A 15,408-nucleotide genomic window follows, 5' to 3' on the forward strand; every position below is an offset into this window, starting at 1 on the left:
CCAAATGATACTTGAAAATAAAAACTTCACACTGGACTTAAAGCATATGGATTATGTACCTCTCCATTACTCCTCCAGATTCCAGGACCATTATTTCCAAATGAAATGCAAACTTTGCTTTCATATGATAAGAGAGCTTCAGACTGAGCAACAGTCCAGTTTTTCTCCTAAACTTAGATGAGACTGAGCTTGACCAATAATGTGTCAGTCCAGGAAGTATCTGTGTGTAGCAGCTGCTCTCTGACTACAACCACAGTAAAAATGTCTCCTAAACTCTTCAGTGGGTTTTACTTCACAATCCTCAATAATCTTCAATAGGGTTTTTCAGTTTTTCCAGTTGCTTGTGCACCTTTTTTGTACACAGTTTCTTCCTTCCACACAACTTTCCATCAATATCCTTGTATATAGTTTTCTGCAAACTGCCAGCTACTAAAGTAATGACCTTTTGTGGCATACCTTGTTGACTGTAGGACTTAAAAGTCTTACAAATCTTTTTTTTTAGGTTTCGGAGAAGTTGTATTTTGGGTTTCCATTAGTCTAAGCCATATTAAATTAAGATTTTAGTCATTTCCCAAATTGGTGGACCAAATTTTTGTTGGTGACAAAGATGGTTTTTCATGTTTGCTTTCATCTACAAATGCTACTGAAGGAGTTTTACTGTGTACGTGTGAGATATTTGCTCACCTACCTGACAACAAAGTGAATGTCAGCTGCAGCTGTGTCGTGTTCTCTGTAAATGAGCCATGTAAATGGTGGCGTGCGGGCTGATGGCTTGCTTATCGTAAACGCATCTCTTTCATGCACCGTCACTGTTTTTTTTTTCTTTCTGTTTTGAAGATGGCCTCGCCGTGGCCCGGTAGCAGGGCGGAGGAATTAAGAAATTACTCATCTGCTACCGTGCGAAAGAATGCGAACTGGAATGTGGAAAACAAACGGGCGGTCACGTTGAAAAGTTCGGATGCCTTTCTGAGGGTTTCGCTGATTTCCCATCATAGATTACATCAGCATCACGAGGCACGATGTCGCACACCTGAGCGAAGTGAAAGCTTTATAAATCGTCCCATTGCAGCCCCTTTTTGTGGCTAATTACAGAACATCTCCTGGAGGATGTTCTGGAGGTTTGTGCTCACATGTGTCCTGCATGCGTCTGTGCGCCGTTTCCACTCCTCGGTCGCTCATTATTGACCCTGGCCTGAGCTCTTTCATTAGGAGGGGCTGTGGAGTGGAGGGACAAAGGGGCTGGTGGGGGATCAGGGGACAGGGCGGAGGTTGTAATTAGGCTGTTCCGCTCCCCCCGGCCTAGCTCAAGGTCACTCTGAGACAAACCGAGAGGCCAGGTCTCATTCTCTTCTCCATCTCCTCCTCCTCTCCCCTCTTAAACCCGCACTGCTCCTCTCCCCCTCCCTGCCTTCATCTTTCAGCCAGCCTCTCCTTCTCCTGGGGTCCTTTGTCGCAGTAGACCGGTCCACCGGGGGAGCCACAGAGAAGCTGAGGGGCTAATTCAGTCTAATCTTTTAGCCTGTTAATGTCTGGCTGATATGTGGATTTCTGCGGATCCTCCAGGGAAGGCCTTTGTGGTGAAGGCCATCATTACTGCGTTTCCAGGCCCTCCTAACCAATTATAAGGAGGGAGACAAATTAGTTCTTGCTAAACTTGGCTCTTGAGAAGTTTTCTCAATTTTTCTCAACTTCGCTTCACATTTCCTTCAGAAAAAAACCCCAAGAAAAGCCTGACATTGCTGTTATTTTTTTCTCCATTTAAAAAAAAAAAAAAACGAGGATTTTGGATCCATCTCATGCAGTTCGTTGTTTGGTTTCAACTGCAAGCGATCTGAGCTATGGAGAATTGTGGTGTAGCTTTGCTTGTCTTGCTCTGGCCAGCGGTGAGCTCGGTCTAACGCTTCCCCTCTGATTAAGACGCAGTGGTGAAAGCTGCCTTTGATCTGAGGAAATGTCTGCGTAGGAAGCAGTTGGAATGCTGCATTCTCTCCTGCCTTGCAGTGGGAAGGAGAGAGATAGTTTTACCATCTATTTGTCTTGCCCCACCACTGTAAGTCCACCCCGTCGTACAGTTCTGTGAAAAGGAATCTGCCCTCTTAAAAAATTTGTTCTGTTTTTTTTTTCTACTTTTAGATGTTCCAAAACAAACCATGCAGTTTTAAAGTGATCATTTTATTTGTGATGCCACAACCTGGTGCTGAGTTTTTCCAGATTTTTTAAGTATGAAATGCCCTGCAAAAGGCCACGACACAGCAACTTCATAATCAAATTTAATACTGCAAAAACACACAATCTTACCAAGTATGTTTGGTCTAGTTTCTAGTGGAAATATCTTAGCACACTTGAAAGAAGACAAAACTAAGATATAAGTTACTTTTCAGCAAGATATAGAAGCTTAATTTAAGTAAATAGTTTTAAATTTTTGATGAAAAAGCAAATTATTTCACTTTTAATAGGACATTTTTCCCATGTTAAAAGTGAAATAATCTGCCAGTGGAACCAGTACTTTTTCATCAAAATGAAGGAGTTATTAACAAGCTTACATATCTTGCTAAAAAGTAACTTGCAAGTAAGTTTCATCTTATTTCAGGTGGACATATTGTTTATTTTTATTCTGAGTTGAAGAACTCTTGTCATTCTCCTCCCACGTTCTCCTTTTGTGTGTGTCTCAGCAGGACTCCATCGATAGCGACCACGCCGGCTTTCTCCGACATCTCCCTCATTCGGATCTCCCCCCAGCGGAATCCGTCCATGGGGGCGGAGTCGCCCTTCCACCCTCCTCACCCTTACATCAGCCCGTACATGGACTACATCCGCTCCCTCCACAGCAGCCCCTCCATCTCCGTCGTACCAGCCGCGCGGGGCCTCAGCCCGGCAGATGGTGAGTAAAGTGAAACATAAACCGACACACACCCGCTCAAGACACACACACCCCCACGCGCGCACACGCAAACCCCAGCAAGAGTACGAACGATCCGACACGGCCTCAGTAGGCATTTAAAAATAATTGTTGGAATTGATCAGTTGCTATTAGGAGGAATTTCATCTCTCTGTATCGGTTGATTCCGGTTTGGGATCAGAGGGGGTCAGGTGAGAGGCAACTAGATCCGTCTCTATTAAGACCCAGGGGTCCGGGAGACGTTATCTGAGTCAGTTAGCTGGCGGGTCGGAGCATTATGAGTGTAGCACGTTCCGAATGGGTGGGGGGGCTCCTGTCGGAGAGAGGGCTAATCCTTTTGATCTGCGAGACGTGTCGGAGACCTCAGACCTCAGGAGGACGCAGCAGTGAGCGGCGGAGTCACATACAGTTACACTGAGGAGGAAGGAGGGATCTTCAGGTGTTCTGGTTTCATAAACAAATGCACCAAATGCATTTTGAAACACTAAAGATTTTTGTAAAAAAAAAAAGTTGTGCTTGCAGGTCAGACTTGGGTCATCACAAATGCAAATAACAACATGCTAGAAAAGGTAAACAGAACAATCTGGAGAACATATTTTAATTATCTACAGGTTTGTACCCAGTTTCAATACTGTCAAATTCAATACCAGTCAAATTCAATACTAGAAAGTATTGAATTTGATCTGGTTTGAAAAATTAAATTAGAAAATCTGATAGAAAAGTGTCCTCTTTAGAAGATTTTGTTCATTCATTTTGCAAATTCAGTCGGCGAGGCCATTGAAACTATATGCCATGCATTTGGAAAACATTCAAAGCAAATCACTTTTCGTGAACATGTTCTTTGTTACGCTTTTATTTCAAATTAAGTTAAAGTATTTGGACTACATCCGTAGTATTTGGACTACATTCTCCTTAAAACTACATACAACACCCAGTAAGGTGATTTTTAAAAAAATCTGCAAATATCTTAAAGATAAAGAACTAAAAAAATCAAAATTAATGTCCCTTCTGTTTCCACTGATCATCTCAAAGTTGATCCACTCGATTGGACTGGATTGGAATCCCATGCAATTCAATTCAGGAATTCAGAAGAGCGTTCATCTTTTTATTTAAGGTCAGACTAAACATGAAATCAAAAGATCTGTCTGATGACAGGGTACTCACCATAAAAGATTTCTGCTGTTTTTTATCTCCCAATGACACCGGGGCCGTCATCGTATGTAAATGGAAGAACCAACAGGACTCCTCATAAAACTGGTTGGTTGTCTAATCCGAACAAGAATGGTGTTAGTCCTGGAGGTGACCAAAGGAGTTGAGCCCAGAGAGAAAGAAAAGAACCTTCCAGAAGAACAACAATCTTTCCAGCGATCCACCCATCAGGCATATATGTTAGTGGCTATATGGAAGCCACTCCTTCATAAAAAGCTCATGACAGCCTTTTATTAAGAAAATGACCTACAACTGGAGGGATAGTTCATCTTTTACCAGAACAATGACCCCTAATATTCAACCAAGATATCAAAGATCAGGACAACTTTGAGCACCCCAGCCAGACCGCAGGGTTGAATCCCATTGAACTTCTCAGGAGAGATGTGAAAATGGCTGTGCACCAACTTTTCCCATTCAAACACTGGATCTTGGAAGATTCAGCAAAGAATAATGGTTGAAACAGTCCAGAAATTAGGGTATCAAGCTCAAAGTATCATATTCAAGAAGACTTGAGGGTGTAAGTGCTGCCAAATGTGCATCAAAAAAATATTGAGCAAAGTAAATGAATAATTAGGTACATTTAATTTCTTCTTTTTAATATACTTGCAAGCGAAAAACAGCTTTTCCACATTGTCATTGTGGAGGTTTGTGTGCAGAATTTTGAGAGAGAAATTGGGTTTAATCTATTTTGAAGCAAGGTTGTTACATCCCAAAGTCTGAGCAGAGTTTCAGAAGAGTTTCAGGAGATTCTAACTGCACAACATGTTCTCATGAATATGTAAAGTTATGACACTTTATAAAATGGTTTCCTGTAGGCATTTTTTTGTAAAGTACAGTTACGGTCAAGGCCTATCTCCTTCAAATTCCTTGAACTCTCGCTAAAAAGATCCCCATCTACATTCGGCTTTTAGATCTTCAAATCCCCAAAATGACCCATTATTCGCTCTTTACATCCTCAGCCATCAAGATTTTGGCACATGAGTCACAAACTGCCTCTTCAGCTACCTGTCTGATGTTTGGATGTATGTGTGAATTGGCAGATAGTGGGGTTATTTCCTTTACATCTGCACACTTCCCTTAATCTCGCGCAGACCTGATAGCCTCTAAGTGAGGGTTGAAGTGTCTGCTTCACTCAACCCCTCTCCTGCGCTTGAAAACGGCTCCGACTCTGCCCTCCAGGTTTTCCATTAGCATAACGTAATGTGCGCCAGGCTCAGATTGCTTTAAATCAAAATAGTTCCTCCAACCTACCACATGATCCCCCGTTTAATTCATAATGCCGTGAATGCTGAATGAGGCACCTAATTACTCCTTTAATCAATTCGGTGATTAATTAACCCATCAGCTTTTGTGTTGTTAGTATATCACTGCGCTTACAGGGAGCCTCCTTCTTCAATATGCAAAGATTTTTTTTTCTTCCCCCAGCAAAAAGTACATTTGAATAATGATGAATTAATTAACAGAATCTAATGGAGATTTAAAAGTGGGTGGGATTTAGTGCCACCCTCCTTCTGCCACACATTTGCTTTCACACGTTTTTAACGTTATATATTCTCCACGACAAACGGTTCAGAAGTAGGCTTGCCCCTGATCCTATTGTTGTGCCGAAGGAGCGCCCGGTGGCTCAGCTCGCCGAGTCCTGAGGCGAGTCTCTGCCTTCTCCACATCCCCCCCCACCCCACACTCCTTTTGCCCCCGGGATGGCACTCGGATGCCAACATTTCTGATTTAGAAAATTCCACAAAGCTCTTTTCCGCGCACCGATCCTGAATGGGACACATTACGGCTGAATGCGAAAGCAAAGCCGAGGCGGAACACTGGTGACAATTAAGAAACTCCCCCTTCTGCTGGAGACATAAAAGCCAGATCGAATTAATTTACAATTTTTTTTTCTTCCTCCTTCCTTTCATTCAGCCAATCGTGGAGGCATACTGCAGGCATGCGGGCCAGATTTAAGAAGAAATCTCCTCACACAGTGTTTCTTTATTTATTTTCCTCTTGATTTCTCAAATTGGGGGGGAAAAGGAGCTTCAGCGGTCTGAACTGATTCCATATCTTAATCCAAAACCACACTGTTAGTCTTTCTCTCCTCTCCCTCTTTCTTACAATATTTGCATATAGAAGTCCTCTGCCAGATGTTTATTTTTAGGCTCCGGTTCAAGGACTCTGACTGAGGGAGCGACTTGGAAAGAAGGAGCACTCGGAGAGAGAAAACGAAGTGGAGGCAGGATGGTTTCTGTGTCTTTTTGTGCGCTCAGATCCATCTGAGAAGATTTAGGCCCCTTTTGTTTTGCGACGGAGCAGAGTTGAGGAGCAGGTTGCATATCTGCAGACTGCAGCGCTGATGCATGCGCCACACAGGCAGCATGTTTGCCAAAAGATGCACTGGCCCGCGTTCTCTCACCACACACACACACAGAGAAATATTCACACCCTTCCCAAATGCAGTGGATCTTATTGGGTTTGGAGCCACACAGCTCAACCAATCAGTGAGTTTATTCACTCGATTTAGTGAATGTAATCACTAAATCATTACATTACTTACTGTACACAAGTGGAAAGAGAGCATGAAGACGAAGCATATTGTATAACCTGCCCCTTTCTCAATGATTTCAAAAATAAACTTCATGGCCATATGCATTAAATTAACTTTCAGTAAAAGATGCAAAGAATATCAGTCTGCCTCATTGTGGAAGAGAATGGAAAATAGATGGAGGTTTTCAAGTTTCTTTTTTATTAGAGATGAAAATCCACATTTCTATTCAGCCCCTCTTTTACCCTGACACCCCTAAATAAAGTGCAAACAATTGCCCTCAGAAGTCACCTAAATCATAGATCAAGTCCCTTTGAGGTTTGTTAGAAAATGTTAGTGAACAACCAGCATCATGGAGATCAGAGAACATGGCAGACAGGTCAGAGAGCAAGCTGAGGCGAAGTTTAAAACAGGTTTTAAAACAACACTGGAAACTTTGCACGTCTTACAGAGCTCTGTTTAACACATTATCTGGAAATGGAAAGATTCCTCCTAAACCGACAAGCCAGAACAGGGAGCATTATCCACAACTCAGGACGGAGCAGAGTTGTCCGGAAGTTCATGCCAGCGGTTCGATACGCACTTTAAAAATCTGCCTTTGGGAGAGATTAAGGAAGAAAGCCTCCTTAGTTTTAGCATGAAGCTTTGTAGGGAACACAGCTAGTAGAAGAACAAACTACACATGCTGGTGGCAGCATCGTTGTGTGGGAACGCCTTCCTTCAGCAGGGACAGGGACGATGTGTGCAGCTGAACACAGGGTGTTTCTGGAAGAAATCGATTTGACACTGGGGCAAAGCAGCGGCCATGAACATCAGCACAGACACAGAATGAAATGGTTTGATTAAAGCTTATTCATGTTAAAATGGCCCAGTCAAAGTAAAAAGCTAAATCATATCCTCTCCATTCTGTAAAAGACAATGGACTTTGTGTATAGATGTGCAAAGCCGGTAGAGACAGACCTCAAAAGACTTGCAGCTGTAAGTGCAGCAAAAGGTCATGCTATGAGTCACGGGGTTGAATACAAAGTAAACAGTTACACTATTAAGTTGTGCTGGTCTGTAACATACAGTAAAATCCCAATAAAATACCTTGAAGTATTGTGAAATAAAATGTGAAAAAGCTCAAGCCTTCAAAACTTGTGTACAACATTGTAAGAGGTGAATAGAGAACACCAAAAACAAACAGCTATTTATGGGTCGTATTGCTCCATGATCAGTTATGCTGCTCCACGCTAACACACTCGCTGTGATCTGGGAGCCAGCAGGGATCCCCAGTGAGACTCCAGTCTTCAGGTGACGCTCCCTGTGCAGCTGTTTTGGTTAAGATGATGGGGTTTGCTAATGCGCTCATTACTGTTCTGCTGAGCTGATTATCATCTAAAGTAAATGAGTGCAAGTTTTCTAATGCAGCACAGGTGCTCTTGCTGTCGGCTTTCCCTCACAGCCTAATAAATTAAAGCCGCTGTTTCCTGCTCTCTCGCCAGCTTCCTTCTAAATGTTCAGTTTTTCCTCTTTTGCTGACATGAACTTCCTTTTTGTCCCGCTGCAGCGCCTCACGCCGGTCTGACCACAGCTGATTACTACCACCAGATGGCTCTGCTGGCGGGCCACCGCAGCCCGTACGCCACAGACCTTCTCCCGTCTGTGGCGTCCACTGGCAGCGCGAGCAGCGCCACCGCCCTGCACATGGAGTACCTGCAGGCGATGGAGAGTGAGTAAATTTTATTCCCTAAAGATAAAAAAAGAGTATTTTTTATTTATTCTCATTTGCAGATGAAATACAGCACACTACACTACACTGGTCAATGTAGAAATCTTCCTGAGGTTAAGGAAAACATTTAAAGCAAAACAGAAAACTTACATCAGCCTCAGTCTTTAGTTTCTCTGGTAAAGATCAGTAAAACACCTGAAAATAAATTCATTTTTAATGCAGCAGCAGAGTTTTATTACGAAATCAATTGGACCACACTTACAGGCATCTCTGCTGTTCCTCCCCTAGAACAACTTACAAGGTTTGAGCAAACAGAAGAAAGGATCTCTGGACATTTCTTTGTTTATTTTTCCTCATGTTTTGGAGAAACAGACTTTTAAAAGACCTTATGAAGACCTATGTTCAGATTTTCAGGAAAGTCTAGAGTTTTTCAAAAATTATTATTATTACTCTTACGAGGGTCCTAGTGCAACAAGAACAAATCAGAACTAATGCCATTTCCATGAGATCAACACTCATCTGCCTTACTCCACAAGATCTCTTGTCTTTCCATTTTTGAAGAGCGACTTTGAGAAATTAAACTGAAACTTTAACTACCTTAAAGCTGTAATGTAAAAATTATTTAAAAAAAACACTTTAGATACATTAAATTGGAATAGGGATTGGTAGTCATGCTAACAATTGTTCCATCAGTGATTTTGTGAAAAACAAAAATTGGATTTCTTTAAGTGTTTTTTTTTTTCACCTAGGAAATAAATGTAGTATAATTATTAAATGCTGAAACCGTTCAGTTGGTTGCACTGTTGCCTTGGATTTCTGGGTGTGGAGTTTTCCACACCATTATGCCTATTTAGGTAAAACAGAAATGTGCTTTAATTATAAATTATACTTTATTGAGCATTTAATAAAGTACTTTGAGCATCCGTATGTGATGAAAGATGCTAACCACATCCATCTTTTCCATCTTTCTGTCTTATGAGTGCTTACATTCTCAGCAAACTGTGGGTGGCCCCTGCGGGAATTCAATCCTTAAAAGTTCACCACCATGGTGCTCCCATCTTCTATTCTATATATATCTATATACCTCCAGCTACACCTCAACTTCTGCAACTTTACTTTGACATCATTTAAATGAGCCATTGTCTTAACGTGTCTGGCTCAGGACTGTACGCAAAGGACTTATGCTAATGAGTTATTTTAAAGTGTAAATAGGAAATTAAAGGCACATCGAATCTTAGGGAGGTCAGACAGCCTCACCCCGCTCCCTTTGATGGGAACGTATTTAGTCAGACACACACCGCTTTCATGGAAATCCGGGGGTGAACATCCCCCCACTGTTCCTCCGAACAAACTAATTAAAACTAGCCAAACTTGTGCGGGTATCAGAAAATTAATTGCTATTAAGTGGGAATTGGAATGTCCCACCATTCATCACGGGAGAGAAATCCTTTCTTCTGTGTCACTTTTTAAGATTAATAGACTGAAACAAAACAATTAGGGCCAAATTCAAGTGGAGACGCTGTGCTCCTCTCTTTAAAAAAAAATTCAAAATCGCCTGTGATCATTGCTGGTAATAACTCATCACATTCAGGCGATGTGTGTTCCTGTGTAGGGAAAAAAAATTAACACTTTAAAGCTTTGGCGGATTTTAGGAAAGAGCGAAGTCTATCAAGAGGCTTTCGGTGATAATCTGGGCTACCATGAAGCTATTTTAGTGCATTCCAAATGAGTGTAATTACCTTCGGAGAGAGTTCTGCTAATGAAACAATGGGCCTGTCCTGCCTATTTGTGCTTTAATGGTCTATTGTCTGCGTTAGCACTGCCTAATTAGCACCATAGCTCTCATAGATCACTCTGACTGAAGTATACAGTACACTACGATGTTTATTTGTGGCTTCTATTAACTAATCTCTGTGGTGTTTTGCAGCTAATAGGAAACCGTTTGCATAAACAGGTTTATGTTAAGGTTTAAACACCGGTGTTGCTTTATTTAGTCGGGCAAAACAACTATTATTGTTGAAATGTTTACACCTAATCACATCTAATCTCCATTAAAGTACTGTTTTGTAGGAAGTATAAACAGCTCATTTTACAGTTTAGTGGTGTATACTTATATTAAAGTGAAAAAATTAAAAAAAAGACATTTATATGGAAGTCCTAAATGGCAAAAAAGTATATCCAAGGGAATGTTTTAAAGTTGACCTAAAGTTTTTTTCTACAATAAATAAATTAATCAATACATAGATTATTAGAGTAATACATCAATATTTTTGTTTTTGATCATGATTTACTTTTCTTTGAAAGACAAGCAAATAAAAAAACAAAAATCAGAAAACAAGGAAACCCAAAAGAGCTAAGTATGAGAAAGAAAAAACACTGATGTATAGATTTAGCACAATACTTAGCTTTTAGCTAAAATAATGTCCCAGATTTAGCTTCATTTTTAAAAATAAAATAAAATAAAGCACACACAAAGAAAACAAACAAACAAAAGCAAATAAAGGGGAAAACTCATGTGCCTTTCAGGACAAAAATGGAAGAAAATTGTTTATAAAAATTATGTTTTTTTGATTTTAGTTATAGGCACTTTTTTAAATGTGCAGATAATCTACAAAAAATATTTTAAAGATAAACTTTTGGTCAGACTTTTTAAATTTAGAGAAAAATAAATCAGCTTCCATTCAGGGGAAAAGATTTGCATAAACTAAAAAAAAATCAAGAAAGTTTGGAAGATTTAGTTGTTTTTCTTTATGAAACCTTTTTGAAAGGAGTTCATCACTTTTCCAGGTCATGAGAAAATACATTTTTAAAATAGTCAGACTTTGAAAAAGCGCAGTGAGAGAAAAAATTAACATGGTCAAAGAATAAGTAAAATATTACATAAATGACTACATGAACCTTTTTAATCTGATGAAGGCCTTTTCAGATCACGAAAAAAATAAATTTATTTTCTGACTTTATGTAAAGGATGCCTGGAATACATGGAGACATTTTAAAAAACCTTGGTGAAATAATTTTTTTTTTTTATTTTAATGCACATTTTTACAATGCCTTAACTTTTTAAGATGAGGACAAGAAGAAACTTTTGCTTAGATTTGGAAGAAAATTATTTTTTTCCTTGTCTTTCAGGGCATCAGTCCTTTCCTGTATCCTAAATAAGCTGAATTGACAGAAATGTCCTTTTCAGTACAAGTTTTCTTTCTCTGAACACTCTGCTTGTCACAGGATTAAAACCTTGATGATTGTAAGAACAATAGTTATTGTATTGTGCTTCCATCTCCAGGATCTACTTTTACACTCCATAAAGTAGAATGTATTTATTATAGTCGCCCCCCCTTCCCAGGTGGGTCGCTGAGGGTTCAACCCCAGTTTTGGAACCAACTTTTCTTTCCACCACCGTCAGTCTGGCCCATCCGAAAACCTCCCTGGCCCCCTCGAAATTAATGACGCGGCGAGTAACCAGCCGTCCCGTCCATAAATCAAGAGGAAATTAGAGGGACAGTGCTGCTATGAGCCAGGACGCTTCCCTTTCTGTCTCCCCGGTTGGCCGATTTATCATTTGGGCTGTGCATTAATAAACACCGGTCCCATGAGGCTTTGCAGTGATGGCACACAAGCCCCCGTCTCCCACGCTAGGCTCTCCGTCGCTCTCTCTCCACCTTCACCATCCTCCAGTTTTCCACAAGTGGATGCGGCTTGTTTTAGGTGTCAGATGTGTCTGAATCAGAGGTATAAAAGCAGACGTTTTGCAGGAGGCTAGATGGATGTATAGCTTCAGCTGGTGAATGGGCAAAAAAATAAGAAAAAAAGCCCCCAAACTGTCAAGGAATCCCATGTGTTCTATATTGTGTTCTCACATTCCTCCTTACAAGATCCGCCTTACAATAAAAAATGTAAAGAGAGTGGAGGGTGTTGCTCTGGATGCTTCAGTTGCAGCTCAGGCCTGTGGATGCCAGAATGCTACACGCACGCGCACACACAACAGCACACTCTCTGATTACCATGTGAAAGGAAGCTCTCTGTAATCGCTGAATGTGTCAAACCAGAGATAGAGCATTTACGTTTTAGGGAGATGGATGGATTGAGGGGGACGTAAATATGCAGGAGGGGGGTTATCGGTTTTGTTTGCCTTTATGAAATAACTCGAAATGTTTTATTCCCAAGTCTTGAGTCACAAAGTCATTGTGTCAGTTCATGCACAAAGCGCGACATCCCCTCAGTGCTGTTTTTTTGTCCCCTCCTTCCGTCTCCCCCGTTTTTTTTCTCTCCCTCTCTGTCTTGTTTGTGACATCTCCGTGTGAAAAGACAACAAAAGTCATGTTTTAATCTCTACCCGTGGCTCATTGTGCGCTCGGAGAGAATGGTTGCGCCGTTTCCGCCTTTTACCTTTTCAAACCCCTCTTTGGTATTTCCAGTCAACACTGATTGCATTTGAATAACGAGTCAAATTGGACTTGATTAAATATTACCATACACAGTCAGAGCAATTCTCCAACATAAAAGACATGTTTTCTCCTGGATGAAATGCAAGCAGTGCATCAAGTGACAGCTGAACACTCATTGAGATGGGCCTTTTGTCTGATGATTGACAAAAATGTCATCTGTTAGGGTTTGATTAGGTTAGAGTTTAAACAGAAATGCATGTATGAACCATCAGATGCTTTTTTTGGTTGTTTTTTAGCTGATTCTCTTGCCCTGAAGCATCTAATAATAATAACAGGCAAACTTTAAATAGAGACGCATCAATATACAAATTTGCTGTTGTTGCTGACAAGCGATATTTACCAGTATTGTATAAACCATATTATTTCCTGACCATTTTGACACAGTGAAACTATGACCTCAACGCTGACATTGCTTCCATCCTTCAGTTAAACATCCCACAATCCTCTGCTTCATCACTATCACATGACCAAACAAACACTACATGCTACCAGCACCTCTGCTTTTAACAACGCAGTAATTTCTTTCTCCATTCTCATCCTCCAGATTCGCGCTTCCCAAGCCCAAGGCTTCCGGCACGGCCCAACAGGAAGCGCCCCTTGACCATCTCTCCGCTCTCTGAGCACAGCCTCGATTTGCAGACCATGATTCGTAACTCCCCGAACGCCATAGTTACCACACTGATGAACAGCTCACGCTCCAGCTCCTCCACCAGCGGCTCCTACGGACATCTCTCCGCCAGAGCAATCAGGTAGCACAGTAGAAAAAGGAAATAAAATCACCCGAAGTTTGGTTGTCAGAGCTGGATAACAGTCGGACGGTGATGGCCATGTTAGATTACGGTTGGTTTGATTTATTTTTAGATTTTCCTGGGTAGAAATCTGACGTCTGCTAGCCTTCCAGTTGAAATCTCCCCCTACAAATTTTAGGTTATCTATTACCTTCCATTAAACTTTCTAAACACTAGCAAATTGTCATTATAAACAGCAAATTTTATTGATTGATTTTATTGTAGTTTGCGAAAGGTTTAATCTTGGCAAAAACACATAAATATATTTTTTCACTCTTTGAAAGTCAAATCAGGCTGAAGATTTGCTGTATCATTTATATATGACAAAAGAAGAAAAAGGAGAAACTGCTTTCTTAAATGTCAGAAGTTTTTGAGTGGCCATTACAACAGCTTAATCTCCCTTTGAAAATTAGTGGATAGAAAATTATGTCTGTGGCTTAATGTGCTAAACATACAGTTTAGATGAGAACATTTTATACATTCTTGTTAAAAAAAATAAAAGAAAGTGGATCGATATGGAAATGTGAGAGTGAGGCGGCTTACAAACCTGACTCAGTTACACCACTTCAGGCAGGAGGAATGATCCACAAGTCCAGCAAACTATTGTGGAAGGACCCTGAAAATATTTTAAAACTTCTTCTCTTGAAGAAAATGTAAAAATATATATACATCTCTCATTTTTGTGACATTTACCAATGAATAATTTTGGTAGTCATAACTGACTCCCTCTGCCCCAAAGCAGCAAAAATTAAAGAAAATAAATGCTTCTGTCTTTTTAGACAGTGTTTGTAAATATGTGGTTTCAGCTCTATATGTGACATTGGCTTCTTACCAAATTCACAAAAGACACAAAATGTGTGCTGGTATGTTGATTATTGCAGCAGGAAAATTGTCTGTTTTGCAAAAATATTCATGTTGTTTTAGGCAGGACCAAAGACGCTGTGTATGACTCACAGCTTACAGAAAAATGCGGCACGCTTTCCCTTTAGAATGGCATCATAATACATAAATAAAGCTTTTGGCATGAATGAGTGTATGTGTGTGCTATCATGTCAAACGCCCGTGTGGGTGACGATCTCCCAGCCAGCCAGTCGGCCTGCTTCCCAGGCGGCTTGTGTCAGTCATCCAGCGCACCTCAGGGAAACATCACATACATCATGCACCGGTATCGGTGGAGAGGCAAAGCAAAGCAGAAGAAAAGAGAGGAGAAGAGGGGAAAAACAGCAAAGATCCATTGCCCCACCCTCAGCCATTGATCAGCGATCTGTAAAAGGGAGCTGATCAATCATGCTCCACGCTCAGCCACTGTCCGAATGACAGGATCCAAATAGCCAGAGCCAACAGACTGATGAGTGATATGACAAGCGGATGGGCCTCCAAATGTGTCTCGGTCCATTGATTTCCACTCGGCTCATAATAAGATCAGCAGACATATGGGTCGCGGGTAGAGCCAATTGTCAGTGTGCAGAATGAATGAAGCCGAGCCACACAGATCCATGTTTATCCAGAGGTTTAACGATCGTTACACAGAGGAGGCTTCTGGGATTTTTATGATCAACAAAGTTAGCTGAGTTTGTAGATTAACATAATTACTGATGCCCTTTGAATTGTTCCACGTTGTCACATTGCAACCAAAAACTTCAATGTATTTCATCAGAAATGCATTGAAGAACACAACAGAAGAACACAACAATTTCCCAGTGTTGTGTGAAATGAAAGGAAAATAATACATGTCTTCACAGTTTTGTCGCAAATAACAATAAGTATGACATGCATTTTTATTTTGGTATTTGCTTTTAACACACCATCATACTGGTGAAACA

At 40.8% G+C, this 15,408-nt stretch overlaps 1 protein-coding gene across 4 annotated transcripts in view; it reads left to right on the forward strand.

The window, feature by feature from the left end:
• Nucleotides 1–15,408, forward strand: part of gli3 (GLI family zinc finger 3) — a 123,050-nt gene that overhangs the window by 87,333 nt on the left and 20,309 nt on the right. For 3 of the 4 annotated variants that reach the window (XM_032550729.1, XM_032550732.1, XM_032550731.1), the window contains exons 5-7: nucleotides 2,673–2,881; nucleotides 8,191–8,352; nucleotides 13,342–13,546. In XM_032550729.1, the coding sequence (XP_032406620.1) occupies nucleotides 2,673–2,881; nucleotides 8,191–8,352; nucleotides 13,342–13,546 (576 nt within the window). The remainder of the gene's footprint in view (nucleotides 1–2,672; nucleotides 2,882–8,190; nucleotides 8,353–13,341; nucleotides 13,547–15,408) is intronic. The other variant, XM_032550730.1, reaches the window with a different exon arrangement.

The sequence above is a fragment of the Xiphophorus hellerii genome, chromosome 21 (genome assembly GCF_003331165.1).
Source record: "Xiphophorus hellerii strain 12219 chromosome 21, Xiphophorus_hellerii-4.1, whole genome shotgun sequence".
In the NCBI taxonomy this organism is placed as follows: domain Eukaryota; kingdom Metazoa; phylum Chordata; class Actinopteri; order Cyprinodontiformes; family Poeciliidae; genus Xiphophorus; species Xiphophorus hellerii.